This window comes from Oncorhynchus mykiss, chromosome 8, assembly GCF_013265735.2.
Source record: "Oncorhynchus mykiss isolate Arlee chromosome 8, USDA_OmykA_1.1, whole genome shotgun sequence".
NCBI lineage: Eukaryota > Metazoa > Chordata > Actinopteri > Salmoniformes > Salmonidae > Oncorhynchus > Oncorhynchus mykiss.
The window spans coordinates 55,425,546-55,445,054 of NC_048572.1; the positions used below are offsets into that span (position 1 = coordinate 55,425,546).

The window sequence follows — 19,509 nt, forward strand, 5'->3', positions numbered from 1 at the left end:
CCAATCAATCTACCATTCATACACCCCGTCCATCAATCCATCCATCCACCCATCGTCCAAACTGTCCGTCCATCCTTCCCGAGGACAACACGATCGTACCCACCTGTCATTGCGGTAGAGGTTGAGGGTCCCGATGTGAGGGCCATACATGTGAAACCAGAAAGTCAGACAGTAACCCCCGCTGTCCGCCTGCAGTATCTCACTGACCAGCATGGATCTGTCTCCCCATTGGCCAACAGAACTGTCCACATACAGGTAGTAACCTGGAAGGAGACAGGACAGGGAGAAACTAACGGGCCTTTTCTGACCAGCATCCCATTGACAGCCAGACTATCCAAAATATATAACTGACACCTTAAACCTAACCTTAAAGGGATAGTTTGGGATTTTGGCAAGTTCCATTTATCTACTCCCCAAGAGTCAGATGAACTCGTGGATACCATTTCTATGTATCTGCATGCAGTTTGAAAGAGGTTGCTAATTAGCATTAGCATAATGACTGGAAGTCTATGTAGACTTCCAGTCATTGCGTTAAAAGCTAGTTAGCATTGGCTTGCGAATCTACCTCAGACTTCCTTTATACTGGAGGCAGATACATAAAAATGGTATCCACGAGTTCATCTGACTCTTGGGGAAGTAGATAAATGGAACTTGCCAAAATCCCAAACTATCCCTTTAATGTTAGGGTTAAGGTAAGTCTCAGTTATATATTTTGGTTAGTCGGGCTGTCCCTTTAACCAAACCCCTAACCTAGGGGTGTCAAACTCAATCAGTGCAAGGGCCATACTGGAAGAAAAAAAATCACAGGCCAGACATAGCCTATTATGTTTGTTAAAAACTTTTTTTTTTTACATCATACAACTACGACCTAAACTGGCCATTGTTCTATTAGAAAACATATGGCATTTTATAATGTATAATGCTGTATATAGCATATTTGACATGTAAAAAAAATAAAAAATAATAAATACTATTTGTCCAGCCTTTGCTGCTTGCAGATGTGCATTAGGCTATATGCTGCGACCCTAACCAAAAAAACAATTGAATAACTCCAAATAGCAAAAACATAGCTAGGTTGTTGTAACATTTAACCCTAAAACATGTTTTTCCGTTTTTTTTGCACTGCATGGATCACCGGTGAGGTTGAATGCAGATTTGCTGTATGGCAGTGGAGGCTGGTGGGAGGAGCTATAGGAGGACAGGTAATGGTTGTAATGGAATAAATGAAACGGAGTCAAACATGTGGTTTCCATATGTTTGACACTTTTCCATTCCAGCCAATATAATAAGCCTGTCCTCCTAAAGCTTCTCCCACCAGCCTCCTCTGCTGAACGGTGCACTCAAAGGGTCGGTTTCCCGGACACAGATTAACCCTAGTCCTGGACTAAAGAGTACTTTCAATGGAGACTTTCCATTGATCTTGCTTTTTAGTCCAGGATTAGGCTTATTTCTGTACCTAGGAAACCGCCCCATTATGTCTTGTAGTTGTAGGCTACAGAAAAGGGCACGTTGGAACCCAAACTTGGCATGACCATTTAGCCTACAACAAGTTTACACTTTCAGTCCGGTAAAAGATTCGGTCAGTGCCATCAGTGATGATATGACACAGAGCACTGGCTGGCTCGTGTGTAGGTCTGGGAGGAGGGGTGTGTGTGTGGCAGTGCACTGGCTGGCTCGCGTGTAGGTCTGGGAGGAGGGGTGTTGTGTGTGTGGCAGTGCACTGCCATTTGGCGTGCAGCACATTGGCTGTGACTTGTAGTGCAATGCATCGCGGGCTGTATGGAAGCGGGCCAAAATGAATTGACAACCCAAATCATTGCGTGGGCCGGATAGAAATGTGTCATGGGCCGGATTCGGCCCGCGGGCCTTGTGTTTCACACGTGCCCTAACCCTAACCGAATTTTAACACATTTTCTAATTAAATAGTCGTTTGCACGTTACGTGTACCTGTCCCCCACAGGACAGGTACACGTAACACAAAAACGTTCAAAATGTTTGGAAAACAGAGACAATCATACCAGAACGTTAACATTAAGAACGCTAATTTTTCTCTGTTTGAAAACATTTTGCTACGTTGTGCCCTACTGAACATAACACATGCTCACCTAGGGAGGAGTTGGTGGTGTGGTCCACACTGGGCCCAGTGTTAGGGTTTGGTGAGGCCCCTCTGCCCCTCAGCCAGTCCCCCTCATCCACCCCTGCCATGGCCACGTTCGTCCAGCCACACAGGTTGGTCTGGAAGTCACAGCGTCCAGGGGGAGGACAGGGGCTGTTGGTCACCAGGATGTCATCAAAGGCCATGTCTCCCTCATCACTGCTCCCCTTCACCCCCTCCACAATGATCTGAAACCGCGTAATAGCTATGATAACCACCAGGAACAAAATCACTGTCATGTACAGCAACGACTCCTTGTGGACCCCCAGATGTTTCACAATTTTGTTGTGGCCCTGAAATAACTCACCTGGTTCACCTATTCAAGAGCTTGATGGTTAAATCAAATCAAATTGTATTTGTATCAAGGGTGGTGAAATGACCATACCAAGCGCTGATGCAGCCAGTCAAGATGCTCTCGATGGTGTTGCTGTAGAACTTTGAGGATCTGAGGGCTCATGCCAAATCTTTTCAGACTCCCAAGGGAGAAGATGCACTGCCGTTCCCTCTTCACAACTGTGTGGGTGTGTGCGGATCAAGTCCTTAGTGATGTGGACACCAAGGAACTTAAAGCTCTCGAACCACTCCACAATAGTCCTGTCGATGTGGATGGGGGCCTGCTCTTCCATCTTTCTCCTTTAGGCCACGATTAGCTCCTTGGTCTTACTTTGTGGGAGAGGTTGTTGTCCTGGCACCACACTGCTAAGTCTCTGACCTCCTCCCTGTGGGCTGACTCATCACCGTCGGTGATCAGACCTACCACCATCGTGTCATCAGAAAACTTGATTTTGGTGTTGGAGTCGGGCGCGGCCACACAGTCATGGGTGAACAGGGAATACAGGAGAGGACTAAGCACACCCCTGAATAGTCCCCGTGTTGAGGGACAGCATGGCAGGGGTGTTGTTGCCTACCCTCACCACCTGGGGCTGACCCATCAGGAAGTCCAGGATCCAGTTGCAGGTTGAGGGGTTGAGTCCCAGGGTGCCTAACTTGGTGATAAACTTGAAGGGGACTATGGTGTTGAACGCTGAGCTGTAGTCTATGAACAGCATTCTCACATAGTTATTTCCCCTTTTGTACAAGTGGGAGAGGGCAGTGTGAAATGTAATTTAGATTGCGTCATCTGTGGATCTTTTGTGGAGGTATGCAAATTGGAATGGGTACAGGGTGTCTGGGATGATGGTGTTGATGTGTGTCATGACCAGCCTTTCAGAGTACTTCATAATTACAGTTAGGCTGATTACCTTGGAGCTCTTGGGAACAGGGACAATGGCGGTCAGTTTGAAACATGTTGGGATTACAGACTGGGGCAAGGAGAGATTGAAAATGTCTGAAAATACCTACCATCTGGTCTGCACATGCTGTGAGAACGCGCCCTGGTATTCTATCTGTCCCGGCAGCCTTGTATTTGTTAACCTGTTTAAACATTTTGCTCACATTGGCCACGGAGAGCGGTATCATATAGTTATCCGGAAAAGCATGGGCTTTCGCGTGAAGCACAGTGTTATATTCCTCGAAGCGAGCATAAAAGACATTCAGCTCGTTTGGGAGTTCTGTGTTGCTGGGCAGCTCATGGCTGGGTTTCCCTTTGTAATCCGTTATCGTCTGCAAGCCCTACCACACAAGACAAGTGTAGAACAAGTAGTAGGATTCCACCTTAAACAGGATTATTTACAGTAAGTGTTAGGCTGGAGAAGGATGGGAATAGAAACGAAAAACATTGGGTTTCAACACATAGCAATCATCAGTGTGTTTGGTCTAGGACGGCATCCCACAGCGTCAAGACAGGGGCTCACCCTGTAATCGTCCCTGTCCAGCTGCAGCGTTGCCTGGGCAAACCTCCACAGAGCCCCCTGGTCCCCTGAGTGGGACAGCAGCATTACCATGCCCCCTTGTTCACTCCACTGGTACACATTCAGCGTCCCCATGCCCCTCCCGGACATGTGGTACCACAGCTGAAGACACACCCCTTTACCTGCGCCACAAACAGACACGTAACAAATATTTTTTTTCAGTTTTTTTAGGATTTGCTCAAAAGTAGTACACTATATGCAAGTGAAATAATAGGCTATCATTTAAGACCGAACCTCTGTCATCTCTAGGAGATGGTTGCCAGTCTATGATTGCGTTCTGATTCCCTCAAAGTGTGCACTTGTCCACTCTTCTCCACGCATTGAATAGCATTGGGGATGGCATGGGTTCAAACCAATCCTCCACCAGTCCTTTCATTTTAATTCCATGAAGGGAAGTGAACAAGTGCACATAGAGCAGAAGGGTAGAGAAATGGGATGCAGAATATCCCTTTCACCTGCAGGGAAAAGTGGGGAGGCCATCCTGGCTGTCTGTCCAGGCTGGTCAACCCCCGATGAGGGCAGGTAGAAGTAGTGTCCAGTGGCGGTGTTGGTGGTGTGGTCGTAGTCCGGACCCGTGTTAGGGTTAGGTGTGGACCCGGACCCCCTGACCCAGTCACCGTCATCATCAGCCTGCTGAAGCCAGTTACAACTGCTCTCCTCGAAGTCACACAGGTCTGGAAGGTAAAACTAATATTTTAAGATATACAAAATATACACAAAATATGCAAAGATATGTGGACGTCAAATTAGTGGATTTAGCTATTTTAGCCACACACAGCCATGCGGTCTCCATAGACAAACTTTGTCAGTAGAATGGTGTTACTGAAGAGCTCAATGACTTTCAATGTGGCAAAGTTATAGGATGCCACCTGTCCAACAAGTCAGTTGGTCAAATTACAAAGTGGTAGGCCACACAAGGTCACAGAATGGGACCGCCGAGTGCTGAAGCGCGAAGTGCGTAAATATCTTCTGTCCTCGGTTGCAACACTTAATACTGAATTCCAAACTGCCTCTGGAAGCAATGTCAGCACAAGAACTGTGAGTTGGGAGATCATGAAATGTGTTTCCATGGCCGAGCAGCCGCACACATGCCTAAGATAACCATGCCAATGCCAAGCATCGGCTAGTGGTTTAAAGCTCACCGCCATTGGACTCTGGAGCAGTGGAAATGCGTTCTCTGGAGTGATGAATCATGCTTCACCATCTGGTAGTCCAACGGACGAATCTGGGTTTGGCGGATGCCAGGAGAATGCTACATGCCCGAATGCATACGGCCAACTGTAATGTTTGGCGGAGGGAGGAGGAATAATGGTCTGGGGATGTTTTTCATAGTTCGGGCTAGGCCTCTTAGTACCAGTGAAGGGAAATCTTAACACTATAGAATACCATGACACTCTAGATTCTGTGCTTCCAACTTTGTGGCAACAGTTTGGGAAAGGCCCTTTCCTGTTTAAGCATGACAATGCTCCCGTGCACAAACTGAGGTCCATACAGAAATGGTTTGTTGAGATCGGTGTGGAAGAACTTGACTGGCCTGCACAGAGTCCTGACCTTAACTCCATCGAACACCTTTGGGATGAATTGGAACACTGACTGCGAGCCAGGCCTAATCTCCCAACATCAGTGCCCGACCTCACAAATGCTCTTGTGGCTGAATGGAAGCAAGTCCCCGCAGCAATGTTCCAACATCTAGTGGAAAGCCTTTCCAGAATAGTGGAGGGTGTTATAACAGCAAAGGGGGGACCAAGTCCATATTAATGACCATGATTTTGGAATGAGATGTTAGACGAGCAGGTGTCCACATACTTTAGGTCATGTAGTGTATCAACATATAATTAATGATATATGGAAATATACAGGTATATTAACATATACAGACATACATAAAAACGAACAAATGCATGCTAGGACTTGTATCAGAGTACACCATTAAGAAGAGTTATACTAAGTGTACAGAATGAAGTTAAGATGAAGGGTACCTGATGGGGCACAGGGTCCCGCGGTGAAGGTGATGTCATCGATGGCGATGTCCCCTGCCTCCCCGCCCACCGAGGCCTCCAATGCCACCAAGTGGACTTCGTGTAAGGTCACATGACTCTGGGCCAGCCGCCACTCATCCCCCTGAGTGCGACCCCTGTACCACACCTATAGATAAAGACAGGAGAGCAGGTAGATGATAGAGATCACTGATCTAGTGTCAGATATTACCTATAGGTCATAGGTAAAGACAGAGGGAGATTTAGATGTTACTCCTAATCTCTGATCCAGGTTCTGTTCTTACCAGTGTTCCTAGCCGGGACTGTGTGGTGTGTAGCACCATCCTGAGTGATCCTACAGTGGGCCCAAACATGTGGTACCAGAAAGAGAGGCAGTACCCCTGGGGCCCTGCAGGGGGCAGCAACTGGGACTTCAGCTGAGCAACACTACCAACGGTGCTCGGAGCAGAGCTCTCGATGTACAGGTAATACCCTAGGAATTAAACAACACACTGATTAACATTGAGGAAACCATTGAATTATGCAACAGGTTGGAAACGTTGAAGAAATTGAAAGCACCCTGCTGACTATGCCAACATTAAAACATGGCAACAGTTCCATAATATTACGTTATATTGTCCAGATTTGATGTAAGCATGATCATTGGTTACACTACCCCTTTAAGGTACCAGAAACAGTGAGGGAAGAACCATAGCCTACTATATCGCTAGCATCAAACATTGAGAGATGCTTTTATGTTGCAATAAAATATCAAAGAAAAACAGGGTGTGTTTTAATGTACATCATCATGAAATGAGTACATTGAGTGGTGATGTGATGCAACTGTGGGACTGACTGACCAGTGGTGGTGGTGTGGTCCCCAGCAGGCCCAGTGTTTGGGGTGTCTGTAGGACCAGACTTCACCTGCCAGTCCTGTTCCTCCTCTGCCCCCCGCATCCAGCCACACAGGTCCCTCTCGAAGGAACAGTCATATGCAGACAGGGCTGGGGAGAGAAAAGTAAAATAGTGACCCAGTGACATGATGTGGCCTCGGCCTTTATTCATAAAGCTTCTCAAAGCACTGATCTAGGATCAGGCCTAGGATCAGGTCCTCCCCCCTGTCTACCTAGTCTTATTCCTTATGATCTAAAAGGCTAAACTGATCCAGTCCTAGCCCTACCTGGTGGCTGGTAGGATGTGTCACAGTTGATGAAGGATATATCGTCCAGAGCAACAGCACGGGAGACATCTGAGAGGCTCTCCCCGGCCAAGCTTCTGAACACTACCTGAGAGGACAGACAATTACGTCAGTACAGTCAACTAGCATGCTGTGGGTCCAGAGGTTTCTCCTGATCGCCTGACCTGAGAACAGAATAATCTCGGCCTAGTAGAGTCTAGTAGCGACCAGAGTTTTTCCTGGTCTAGTAACATGATCGGTTAAAAATGACTCCTGGACCAAAACATGTGGTTTTATGGCTCCACTGAAATACCGTGCCAGTTCAATGTACGGCCCAATGGAGTCATATCAACAAAGCTAGTAAAGGGTATATGGGAACACACACCTTGTAGGGCTGCAGATGTTGACCTAGGGGCAGGTGCTCTGGTCTCCACTGGGGGGCGGTGGTGAGTGTGCGTGACCATAGTGCTACCTCTTTGCCCCCAGCCTCCTGCAGAAGAACAGTCAGAGACCCTACACTTTTACCGCGCATCTGGAAGTGAAACCTGAGTGAATGAGAGAGTGAGAGAGAGAAGGGTGGGGTGGATAGAGAGAAAGAGAGGGGGGGGGGGGGGGGCAGAGAGAGATACTACTACCTGGTCCGTGAGTCTATAATATAAAATATTGTTGAATAAAACTGAGGTCAAAATCCACAGGTAGACATTGAAGGCGGGCTCGTGGCATCAGCCTACTGGCTGTCCTGTCTGTCACTCACAGTATCTGGCAGTAGGGGGACAAGGATGGGAGGGCGGGACTCTGGAGACGAGCTTCGATTTGGGACTGGCTGAAATTGACTGCCATGTAGTAGCCTATACACAAAGTAGGAGGGAGAAGGAAAAGGCCTAAAACATGCAATCTGTAACTTTCATTTCCTGTCAAAAGTGCTGCTGCTGCACTTGCTTTTTAAACTGTGTTGAGGAACGTAACCATCTGTTTTTTTCTTGGCTGATTGTGTTAATAGTACCGATCGAGTTGTCACTGGTGAAATGAAAATAACAGAACACACCTTTATGTTAAATGGCTTTACATGTGCTGTTGCGTTGTCATTGGTAGGTGGTTGTGGCCATGTTTTTGGTCAGTGTGTGTGGTCCCTTGTAGTTACCTGTGCCAGTCGTGTGGTCCGTCTCTGGTACTGTGTGGTTTCCGGCTTCCTGTCTCTGCCATCTGTTGACGCCCTCGCTGGTGTCACTCCACAGACACTGGTCACTCTCAAATGTACAGGGACTGGTGGTGGGAGGGACTGAGGAAGTGGGTGTGGTTTCAGTTGTGGGAAGGTCTGAGGGAGTGGGTGTGGCCGGATTAGTTGGAGGGACAGAGGAAGGTGGGTTGACTGGCAGCTGGCTGTTGTTAGGGTCGTGGACACACTCCTTGAAGAAGGAAACGTCGTCAACTGCAACCAGACCAATGTGGTTATCTCCTCTCTTATACTGGAATACAATCTGCAGACACAAGCATACGTACACACACACACACACACACACACACACACACACACACACCAAGTGAGCAAGATGGATTACGAGGACATGTGATCAGAGCATGTGCTGACCAACTGGCAAGTGTTTTCACTGACATTTTCAACCTCTCCCTGACCAAGTCTGTAATGCCTACATGTTTCAATCAGACCACCATAGTCCCTGTGCCCAAGAAAGCTAAGGTAACCTGTCTAAATGACTACTGCCCCGTAGCAATCACGTCGGTAGCCATGAGGTGCTTTGAAAGGCTGGTCATGGCTCACATCAACACCATCATTCCAGAAACCCTAGACCCACTTCAATTCACATACCGCCCAACAGATCCACAGATGACACAATCTCAATCACACTCCACACTTCCGTTTCCCACCTGGACAAAAGGAACACCTATTTGAGAATGTTGTTCATTGACTACAGCTCAGCGCTCAACGCCATAGTGCCCACAAACTCATCACTAAGCTAATGACCCTGGATCCTGGACTTCCTGATGGGCCGACCCTAGGTGGTAAGGGTAGGGAACAGCACATCTTCCACGCTGATCCTCAACATGGAGGCCCCTCAGGAGTGTGTGCTTAGTCCCCTCCTGTACTCCCTGTTCACCCACGACTGCGTGGCCAGGCACCACTCCAACACCATCATTAAGTTTGCCGACGATACAACAGAGGTAGGCCTGATCACTGACAATGATGAGACAGCCTATAGGGAGAAGGTCAAAGACCTGGCAGTATGGTGCCAGGACAACAACCTCTCACTCAATGTGAACAAGACAAAGAAGCTGATCGTGGACTACAAGAAAAGGAGGGCCGAACAGGCCTCCATTAAGATCGATGGGGCTGTGGTGGAGCAGGTTGAGAGTTTCAAGTTCCTTGGTGTCCACATCACCAACAAACTATCATGGTCCAAACACACCAAGAAAGTTGTGAAGAGGGCTCGACCACACCTTTTCCCCTCAGGAGACTGAAAAGATTTGGCATGGGTCCCCAGATCCTCAACAGTTCTACAGCTGCACCATTAAGAGCATCCTGAACGGTTGCATCACCGCTTGGCATGGCAACTGCTCGGCATCCAGATGTAAGGCACTACAGTAGGTAGTGCGTACAGCCCAGTACATCACTGGGGCCAAGCTTCCTGCCATCCAGGACCTATATACTAGGCTGTGTCAGAGGAAGGCCCAAAGAATTGTCAAAGACTACAGTCACCCAAGTCATAGACTGTTCTCTCTGCTATCGCGCGGCAAGCGGTACCGGAGTGCCAAGTCTAGGTCCAAAAGGCTCCTTAACAGCTTCTATCCTCAAGCCATAAGACTGCTGAACAATTAATCATATGGCCACCCGGACTATTTACATTGCCACCCCTCCTCCCTTTGTTTTTACACTGCTGCTACTCGCTGTTTGTTATCTATGCATAGTCACTTAACCCCTACCTACATATTACCTCTAACCTGTACCCCTGCACATTGACCCGGTACAGGTACCCCTTGTATTTAACCTCATTACTGTTTTTTTTCCCCCTTTAGTTTATCTAGTAAATATTTTAGTTATTCGATTTTCTTAACTGCATCGTTGGTTAAGTAAGCATTTCACTGTAAGTTATACACCTGTTGTTTTCGGCACATGTCACAAATAAAATTATATTTTAATTTGACACCAATGAGCCATCCAATCTGTTATGCAATACACACTAAATAATCTCGATGTCACAAATGTCTGTGTGTGTGTGTTTGTATGTGTATGTGTGTTGTCCTCTCTGACCTTGCTGTTGACCGGTATGAACAGTATGACCTCTGCCCTGTGCCAGCTGTAGTCCTGTGATGAGTCTCTGGTCCACAGCACAGTGTCATCAGCCCCATCCTGGTCTGTCCTCAGCCTCATAGTCAGACTGGCCGTCTCCTCATCCTGACTGTAGTAGAAGAACCTCACCTGTAGGGAGAGACAGAGAGCAGCGTCTCACTGAGAGAACTACAGACTAGCTTGAGGAGGCTTCGGTACTGCTGTTGGTGCATAGAGATGGAGAGAGGGCACACTTCCTATCTTTGCCCTGATCGTTTCTGTGACGGCACAGGCAGCACTATTGCGGCCTAAAACAGGCTTTTGTGGCAAGTGCGCCCTCTAGCCAACTCTATGTGCTGGTGTAACATTCGTGTTCATTGTGAACCATATAGATAGCGATTGACAGAGTGGTTGTGAACATAGAGCGACTCACGGTGCAGTTGGAGCTGGGTAGCAGAGTGCTGGAAAGCAGCTCTGATGTCTGGCCCTTCTCAGTCAGGTGGCTCCCGGGAATCACATAGTGCCCTGAAACATAAAGACGACCTCGTTCTATCACAAAGAACCGGCCTGTATCTACACCACCGACAGTAGTGGGGGGACGGTAATCTCAGCACCCTGAAGTAAATCTCCCAGGAGCGTTGCTACTCTATAAGTCTGTGACGAAAGACCACGGGGATGGCCAGAGGGCAATTCTTGAACTCCCCGATCCACACACTATAATCTGTCTCGAAGTGCACCGAGTGGACCTACCTGCTCCATTGTTTTTGGTGTGGTCCCTCGGCGGCCCGTGTTGAGGCCAGGCGCTCTCTCCCTTCTGGAAGGTCCAGTCAGCCCCGGGGGTGTCCACCTCACTCTCCTCCCAGGAGCACAGGCCCTGCTCAAAGCTGCAGTGCCCTTCGTAACCCTGCTTCTCTGGATACACGCAGACAGAGGAAAGGGAACACTCAGGATACAACCAACCCGATTAGAGCTCTTTGTTATTATTATGTGACCTGACCAGGAAAAACTCCAGGTCCTGGTTAAAAGTATGAACCAAGGTTTTCCTGCGTGCCAAACGGTCCTTCTCACTCACCACAGTCGGCCTCGTCAGTCCCATCCCCACAGTCGTCGGTGTAGTCACACACTCGGCTCTGCGCCACACACACACGGTTAGAGCAGGTGAACACTCCAGCTGGACAGGAGTCCTGGGGCTCTGAAGGGGAGCGAAAACAGAGTTCAGCAAAGACTCGCTCAACCTGCTTTAAAATCAGCACTGGAGCAAAGTGAGATTCAATCTATATACTGTAGCTCCTGTAATAGACAGCTAATACTATGCTATATTTTGCTATACTATATTCCCCTAAATGCAATTGACCACTTAGGATATTGCCATTGTATTTTATAGCGTAATTGTTTCCCTTCCTCTGCAACACAACCCCTGTCTACAGTCACTTTGTGTGTTTGCTGCTCACCAGGCAGACTACAGTTGAGGAAGAGGATGTCGTCAATGGCGATGTCCCCTAGCTGACTGAAGGTCCTGGTCGCCTGGAAGAACAGGGTGAACACATGGGGGGTACGACCCACGATCACCTCCCCCCGACGCCACGCGTCCCCCTGGTCCCCCGACCGCCACCACAGAGGAGTGGTCCTGGAACCCTCCTGAAGAAGCACACGGAGTTCCCCTACACCTGCATCAACGCAAGCACACACACAATGCACACACCCATAAACACTACGACGGCCCATACCAAAAAATTTAAACATAAGCAGACCAAACTCTTTGGTCCTTTAAAAACCTGCTGTATGTAAAAACATTGTGTGCTATAGCTTGGAAAAAAAATAAATGTGACTCGGGATGACAACATAATGATGTTTGTTTCCAACATTAGGTCTGTTTTCCTAAAGAAGTTAAATCCGCTTTGTGTTTTGTTTCCTTGCCACGATACTAACGAGTATCACGGTACTGGTATCATCCCGGCCCTTATAAACACGCATAGACGCAAAACGTGCACATACAGGTAAAAAGTATATTGAAAGAAGGTGCTTCCACACAGGTGTAGCTCCTGAGCTAATTAAGCAATTAACAGCCCATCATGCTGGGCTGGCCATTATTTTGGCTACCGTGGCTATGTTCCTATAGGACGACAATGCTCCCCATCCACGGAGCACGAGTGGTCCCTGAATGGTTTGATGAGCATGAAAACGATGTCAATCCTACGCCAAGGCCGTCTCAGTCACCAGAGCTCAACCCAGTTGAACCCTTAAGGGAGATCCTGGAGCGCCGCCTGAGACACCGTTTTCCACCACCAACAACAAAACACCAAAGGATGAAATGTATATGGAGTTCCAGACACTTGTAGAATCTATAGCAATGTATGGAAGCTGTTCTGGTGGCTCGCGGTGGCCCATCGCACTATAAAATCACTTTATGTTGGCGTTCCCTTTATTTGGGCAGTTACCTGTACGTGCAAGCCCGCAGAAACACACAGCACTTGTTACGCACGCGTGCAGATGTGTTGGAGCATCTTACCTGTTCCATACATGTGGTAGTAGAACTCCAGCAAGCACACAGCACTGGCCTGCTTCATGGTGGGACTCTGCAGCGCTGCAAAGCTGTCCACATCCCCACGGCTAGACTCCACCGCCATGTACCAGCCTGGAGGAATACAGAGTAAACAGAGGGGAGTTCAAGTATAACTACAAGGGTGGTGTGTGTCTTAAATGTGTGTGTGTGTGTGTGTCTTACCCAGCTCAGTGCCCAGGGTGTGGTCTAGTGACGGGCCAGTGTTTTCCGCGGTAGTGCCATTCCTGCCCCGCTGCCAGGTAAACTGGCCCACACTGACATCCGCCCAATCACAGGTGCCGTTCTCAAAGGAGCACCCCACAAAGTCGCCGCTGGTCCCATTGTCTGTCGGGACAGGTGAACGTGGGATGGAAGGACATGGAATAGGGTATGGGGGGACCGAAACAGGTGTAGGGGACAAGGGCCGACAGAGGACAGGGACAGTTAGCCTTGCTGTTTTGATTTTCCCATAACCAGTCTACAACTATAGCTATAAAGCCTTCCACATGGTTTGTACTGTACCTGGACAAAGCCCTGGCGTTAGAATGATGTCATCAACAGCAATAAATCCACGGTCTCCAGATTCTGCGTCTATCAGCACCTAGACAGACAGGGGTTAGAAAGTACACTCAGATGAGCAGGACCAGTGTGTGAGCTGCTTACAAAGCGTTAAACCAGTCACTCAGTCACTGTACCTGGAATGGGCCGGACTTCTCCACAGAGCCAGAAAAACGGGTCCAGTTGGATCCCCCAGACTGGGTCTCAAACAGTAACTCTTGTTTTGTTGGACCAGAGCGCTCAAACACGCGCAGGGCCCCAGACTCACTGCACAATAAGGAACACATAAAGGGAGGGCCGATAATTATTCTATTAGAGAAATGTTGACTCCTACCACACTTTACCAATATAGAGCCTGCTATCCCAATAGTAGTAGTTCATATACAGGTCATTACAATAGTAACGTTCCATACGGTGGCAGGTAGCCTAATCTTTAAGAGCGTTGGGCCAGTAACCAAAAAGTCGCTGGTTCGAATCCCCGAGCCGACTAGATGAAGAAAAAACATCTGTTGATGTGCCCTCGAGCAAGGCACTTAACCTTAAACTGCTTCTCGATAAGTGTCTGCTAAATTACTAAAACGTAAATTACTCCAACCAGAGGGTGGGGTGTGTATGTCTTGTTTTTGAATGTATGTAACTTGTCATATGTGGTTTTAATGTACCGGACACCACACAAAATAACTTCCCCTCTAAGAAAAGTCAAGTCCCAGTAAGTCTAGGCTCTGACCTGCCATTCATGTGGTACCAGATGGTAAGGCAGGTGGCTTCAGTCTGAGACCGGATCCACTCGGAGACCACCACGGCCCGACTGCTCTGGTTCTGTGGCAGGGCCGGGCTCAGCAAAAACCTCCCTGATAGGAGAACAGATCACAATATAGGTATACATCAGTCATCATCATAAGGCAGCAACTATCATTTCAGCTTGAGTATCTGATGCACAGGAAAATGGGCTTTGATGTCCGGCTGCACCACATTAAGCTACTAAAACGATGTGTGTACAATCTCCGTGTTTATTTTCCGTTATTTTACTAGGTAAGTTGACTGAGAGCATCTTCTTTTCACAGGTCTAATTGGAAGGGAATCCTATTCTAGCATGATTTTCAACTAGTTGACCTGGATCGATCGACGTGTTTCTCTTTGTAACTGCCTGCGGTGCCTGTGGTCCAAGCTCTCACCCTCTGGTGTCTGACTGGTGTGGTCAGTGTCTGGGCCATGGAAGCGTCCGTCTGCCTGTACCCAGTCGTGTCCGCTTGTCCGGGCCTCGTTGACCCAGGTACACTGGCCAGACTCAAAGTCACAGCTGCCCGTGGGAGTACAGGCTCCTTCCCTCATAGACACGTCATCAATCTGCACCGTCGAATCAGAGCCCGGCGCGTGCTCTGCTCTGAAAACCACCTGAGAGTGTGTGCGGTGTGTGGGGTGAGGGGATGGGAGGTTTGTGGGCGTGTGAAGTCAGAAGAAAGTGGAAAGATATCCATCAGTCACTCGCCATTCCACTTTCCAATGAGGATACCTGGTCATAGGAATGGCTGGTATCACAGCCAATTAGAATGCGTACAGTGTTGCGGTAGCTAGCTAGCGGAGCTAACCTTAAAGGTGTTAGGGGCGGACACAGTGAGTTCTGCCACCTCCCAGCCTGTAGAGGAAGCTCCAGAACGCTGCCACAGAGCCAGGCCCTGCTCCTCGCTCCTCAGGACATGCACTGACAGAAGGTCAGTGGAGCCAGCAGGCAGCCAGTACCTAGAGGCGAGGAGTCAGAGATCAGGGCAGAGGTGAAATGAGAAGATTGTGGGGTGAGGTTTTTAGTAGGAGAGTGAGGTGAGAAACGAGGCTAAGGGGTGAGAAGGGAAAAGAAAGGTGAGGAGAGGAGAGTGAGGTAACAGCGAGGGACTGAGCTCACCAGAAACGAACACACATCCCTGTGGTAGAGCTTAGCTCTGAAGAAAGCAACTGAGCCACCTCGATCTCTTCGGAGTTCCGTTTCAACACAGTCAGATAGAAACCTACAGGACACAGACAATCAATAATTGCCATCATAATAGATTGGATTTACGCAGCACTTTAACGGGTGCTCAAATCCCACTTTTGCACCAGCTAAATTCGCAGCCAAACAATGCCATGAATGACTTCTGTTTGACCTGCTTCCTGAAGATGGCCAGGTGGGACTTCCTGGTTAGATAAGGTTCAACAAAAAAAAGATGTCTCCCTTCCTTTTCTACCACCCTTCCCAAACACAATGATATTGGGCCATAATAGCACTCACCATTCTCAGTTCTGTAGGTGTGGTCCAGTCGGTCCTTCCTGCCTCTCAAACGGCCCCAGCGCCCCTTGTGACTCACGTCTACCTCAAAGTCACACCAGGAGTCTACCTCAAATCCACACGGATCTGTATGAAGCAAACACTTATTACCCTGATGCCTCCCCATCCACTCCCGATTTAGAATATCCTCATAGTCTCAAATCAGTGAGGAAATATATTGCCTACATGATGTGTTTGATATGGTGTAACCCCACAGAATGAAATGGAACTCTAGTAAGTGATATGATCGACATAGGTTATACTATGTGCATTAGTGGCAATATAATAACAACAATTATATACACTTTCAGTGTTAAAAAATGCTTCACAGGGCAGTCTGTTTATAGAGCCATTATGAACGCATCTCTTACGTTGATCTTTGCAGGCCCCTTCCTTGACTGTGACATCATCGATGGCTATAAACCCACTGCCAGAGGTATTCCTGCTTCCAGAGAACTGAACCTAGACCACAGATCATACATATGCATTTATTATGGATCCCCATTAGCTAAGGCAGCAGCTACTCTTCCTAGGGTCCAGCAAAAGGAAGTTTATACAATTTTCAAAACATTACAATACATTCACAGATTTCACCACACATTGTTCAATAAGGTGTATTTTTATCTGTTTAAAAAAATATAATTCACTGCTTGCATCTGTTACTTGATATGGAATAGAGTCCCATGTAGTCATGGCTCTATGTAGTAGTGTGCGCCTCCCATAGTCTGTTCTGGACTTGGGGACTGTGAAGAGACCTCGTGGCATGTCTTGTGGGCTATGCATGGGTGTCCGAGCTGCGCGCCAGTAGTTCAAACAGACAGCTCGGTGCATTCAACATGTCAATGTGCATGTGTGTGTACCATCAGGTAAACCTCTCACATATACAAGTATTGATGAAGTCAATATCTTCCTCTACTTTGAACCAGGAGAGATTGACATGCATATTATTAATATTAGCTCTCTGTGTACATCCAAGGGTCAGCCGTGCTGCCCTGTTCTGAGCCCTCATTACCACTGTGTGTGTGTGTGTGTGTGTGTGCGCGTGCGCGCATACCTCCTGTGTGTCTACTATGCCGAGTTGAACCTGTGCATTCATCCACTCTGAATCCTGGCTGCCTTGGCGAGTCCACACCACAGTTCTTGATGTTTTCTACCATGAAGAGAATGATTATAGTTCCATGTAGTACTAAATGTTACAGTACTCTTATAGGTGACGCATTGAAAAAAAACAGAACTATTAGTTGAGTAGGTAGTTATGTGCAAGTTAGAGAACAATGACATAAAAGCTTGGTGATGAAAGGCACTTGTTCAACCGTCAGTTCAACCAACTGTAGAAGGCTGTTACTCTAAACCCCCTGGCCACTAATACATATATTGACAATGATTTGGGCAATAGCAGTCATCAGGGAATTCTGTATGATTATTATAACGTAACTAAGGCTCAGAGTTGTAAAACTCCTTATAAAACATCCGTGTAAAAAAATATACGGCCAGGACAGAGATTAAGCCTAGTCCCGGACTAAAAAAACAAGCTCAATTTGGATTCTGAATTGAAAGTACTTCTCAGTCCAAGACCCGGTTGAGTCTGTGTCTGGGAAAGCAGCCCATACTGTAGTAGCTGTCTACTGTACATACCGTCTGCACTAAGAGGTCCAGGTTGGACACAGAGGGTCCCAACATGTAATACCAGAAGCCAACGCAGAGGTCCGTGGTTTGGAACGGAAGAGGAACAGAGACGACCGCGGTCTCACCGTCCACGCTACCAGACATATTCACCATCAGGTAAAACCCTGTCACACACACAGGACACAAAGCAGCCATTTATTAAATGACAGTCTTCGCCACTTTGAGTGACACTTGTGGCAGACGCACAAGGCGACATGACCCCCTGCTTTGGACCATCTGGCAGAACGGCCAGAATATGTAGGAGACGGTGCCAGACGCATGACGGAACCAACCCTATGAACTATGCCTATGTAACGTGTAACCAGTATATAAAGAGATCTAACGGGACTGCCCCGTGGGGGAAGCTCACTTCAGACCGGTACTTTATGCATCTAAGTTTGACAGTGACCTCTCCAGCATGCTGATAATAAACAATGTTTGATTTAAAAATGTATTTGGAATGTCCCTGTGTAAAACGTCCATGACAGTAGCTAGCTCTTCAGGTCCAGAACAGTACCTTTGTCATTTCCGACCGTGTGGTCGTACAGCGGTCCATTCCATGGCTGGTCCACCTGCAGGCCTTGGGAGTGGACCCAGTCGAAGGCGTCATCGGTCTCCTGGACACAGTTACACAGGCCTGATGGGGAAAGACAGGAACATTTTAATCTCATTTCCCATCTTCTCTGTTACTGGCGTATGTTATTGCTTCCTTCACAGTGCTCCTTTATGAAGCTGAACCCTCCCCGCAACTCATTCTTAATGCCAATCAGACCTAAGTAAATCTTCTTGGAATTTCAGGCTAAACTAGGAGGGATTGGAAAACAGATCTGGGACCAGGTTGATTTCCTAGCAAGCCTCTTCTCTGTGCCTCACCATGTTCAAAGGTGCAGTCCATAGGAGTGGCTGGAGGGGTGGTGGGTACTGTGGTGGGGGCTGAAGTGGTTGGGATCAGCTCTGCACAGGTCAGGTTCATCCTAACGTGGATGTCATCCAGGGCTATTCCTCCGTCTTCGCTGCCGGGGCGCCTGGTAGAAAATATGATCTGCAACAAAACACATGGTCCAACAATGTCTACTTGAATGCTCACTGGTACATTGGTTGACCGCTGTCTGATTGGTTGACCGTTGTCTGACCTGGTGTGGTCCTGTAGCGTTGTAGTCCACCATGGCCTGATACCAGATTGGGTCGAGTTGACCAAATCTGCTCCATATCGAACGTAGAACACCCGTCTCGTTCACATAGACTGTCAGCTCCATCTGGTCTGGGGAGGGAAGCAAACACTAAATGCACACTTTTTTTGGTATGTATGACACCAGTAGGCTCTATAGTGGCATGGTATTACACGCACAGGAGGTTGCTGTGGGGAGGACAGCTCATAATAATGGCCGGAACGGAGCAAATGGAATGGCATCAAACACCTGGAAACCATGTTGGATGTATTGGACACCATTCCACTGACTTCACTCCAGCCATTACCACGAGCCCAATTAAGGCGTCGCCAACCTCCTGTGCATGCAAGATCGGTTTATTGTTTTGCATTATATCCTTCACCATTTACAGCCATATCAGAGCCAGTTTAGGCTACTTACCCATGGCTCCCCACATGTCCATGAAGTACCAGAACTCTATACATGCATTCTCTACCGCCGCCATAGGTTCACTCTGCAGCTGGGTAATCTCCAGTCCAGAGGAAAATACACCTGTCGAGAAGATGATGTAGTGTCCTGGAGAGGAGAGCCACAACAAACACAAGTAAAGCCATTTTCTTTAGACAACGAAAACCACAGCGGGAAACGCTGTGCCCTGGGTATAAACTTCAGCAGGCTAACGCTGTCTTGTGGCACAGGGCCGACCAGGGCTCAAACCCAATTGGTCACACAGGCTTGAGGACTTGTTAAAGCTCCCCAAGCCTAAAGTTGAGCTAAGACTTTAGCTCAGCGGTCAAATACGATCTTGTGGCACAGACAGTTGACCTAGGATCAAACCCCTTCAGTCACACCGTCA

The 19,509-nt window shown here is 47.9% G+C and overlaps 1 protein-coding gene across 2 annotated transcripts in view; it reads right to left on the reverse strand.

Annotated features, from left to right (window-relative positions):
• Window positions 1-19,509, reverse strand: part of si:ch211-106h4.4 (MAM and LDL-receptor class A domain-containing protein 1) — a 32,387-nt gene that overhangs the window by 1,880 nt on the left and 10,998 nt on the right. Inside the window, exons 14-45 of one of the 2 annotated variants that reach the window (XM_036985719.1) lie at window positions 19,095-19,229; window positions 18,639-18,766; window positions 18,379-18,547; window positions 18,023-18,142; window positions 17,476-17,630; window positions 16,895-16,990; window positions 16,212-16,302; window positions 15,805-15,927; window positions 15,442-15,544; window positions 15,131-15,281; window positions 14,717-14,936; window positions 14,269-14,392; window positions 13,679-13,808; window positions 13,506-13,584; window positions 13,167-13,328; window positions 12,951-13,076; window positions 11,893-12,108; window positions 11,514-11,633; window positions 11,192-11,353; window positions 10,875-10,966; window positions 10,424-10,591; window positions 8,300-8,636; window positions 7,913-8,006; window positions 7,544-7,703; window positions 7,162-7,267; window positions 6,842-6,985; window positions 6,287-6,474; window positions 5,985-6,150; window positions 4,461-4,679; window positions 3,949-4,127; window positions 2,106-2,343; window positions 104-263 (exon numbers count right to left, since the gene is read on the reverse strand). In XM_036985719.1, coding sequence (XP_036841614.1) covers window positions 104-263; window positions 2,106-2,343; window positions 3,949-4,127; window positions 4,461-4,679; window positions 5,985-6,150; window positions 6,287-6,474; window positions 6,842-6,985; window positions 7,162-7,267; window positions 7,544-7,703; window positions 7,913-8,006; window positions 8,300-8,636; window positions 10,424-10,591; window positions 10,875-10,966; window positions 11,192-11,353; window positions 11,514-11,633; window positions 11,893-12,108; window positions 12,951-13,076; window positions 13,167-13,328; window positions 13,506-13,584; window positions 13,679-13,808; window positions 14,269-14,392; window positions 14,717-14,936; window positions 15,131-15,281; window positions 15,442-15,544; window positions 15,805-15,927; window positions 16,212-16,302; window positions 16,895-16,990; window positions 17,476-17,630; window positions 18,023-18,142; window positions 18,379-18,547; window positions 18,639-18,766; window positions 19,095-19,229 — 4,861 coding nt within the window. Of the gene's footprint in view, window positions 1-103; window positions 264-2,105; window positions 2,344-3,948; window positions 4,128-4,460; window positions 4,680-5,984; window positions 6,151-6,286; window positions 6,475-6,841; window positions 6,986-7,161; window positions 7,268-7,543; window positions 7,704-7,912; window positions 8,007-8,299; window positions 8,637-10,423; window positions 10,592-10,874; window positions 10,967-11,191; window positions 11,354-11,513; window positions 11,634-11,892; window positions 12,109-12,950; window positions 13,077-13,166; window positions 13,329-13,505; window positions 13,585-13,678; window positions 13,809-14,268; window positions 14,393-14,716; window positions 14,937-15,130; window positions 15,282-15,441; window positions 15,545-15,804; window positions 15,928-16,211; window positions 16,303-16,894; window positions 16,991-17,475; window positions 17,631-18,022; window positions 18,143-18,378; window positions 18,548-18,638; window positions 18,767-19,094; window positions 19,230-19,509 lie in introns of those variants that run through there. The other variant, XM_036985720.1, reaches the window with a different exon arrangement.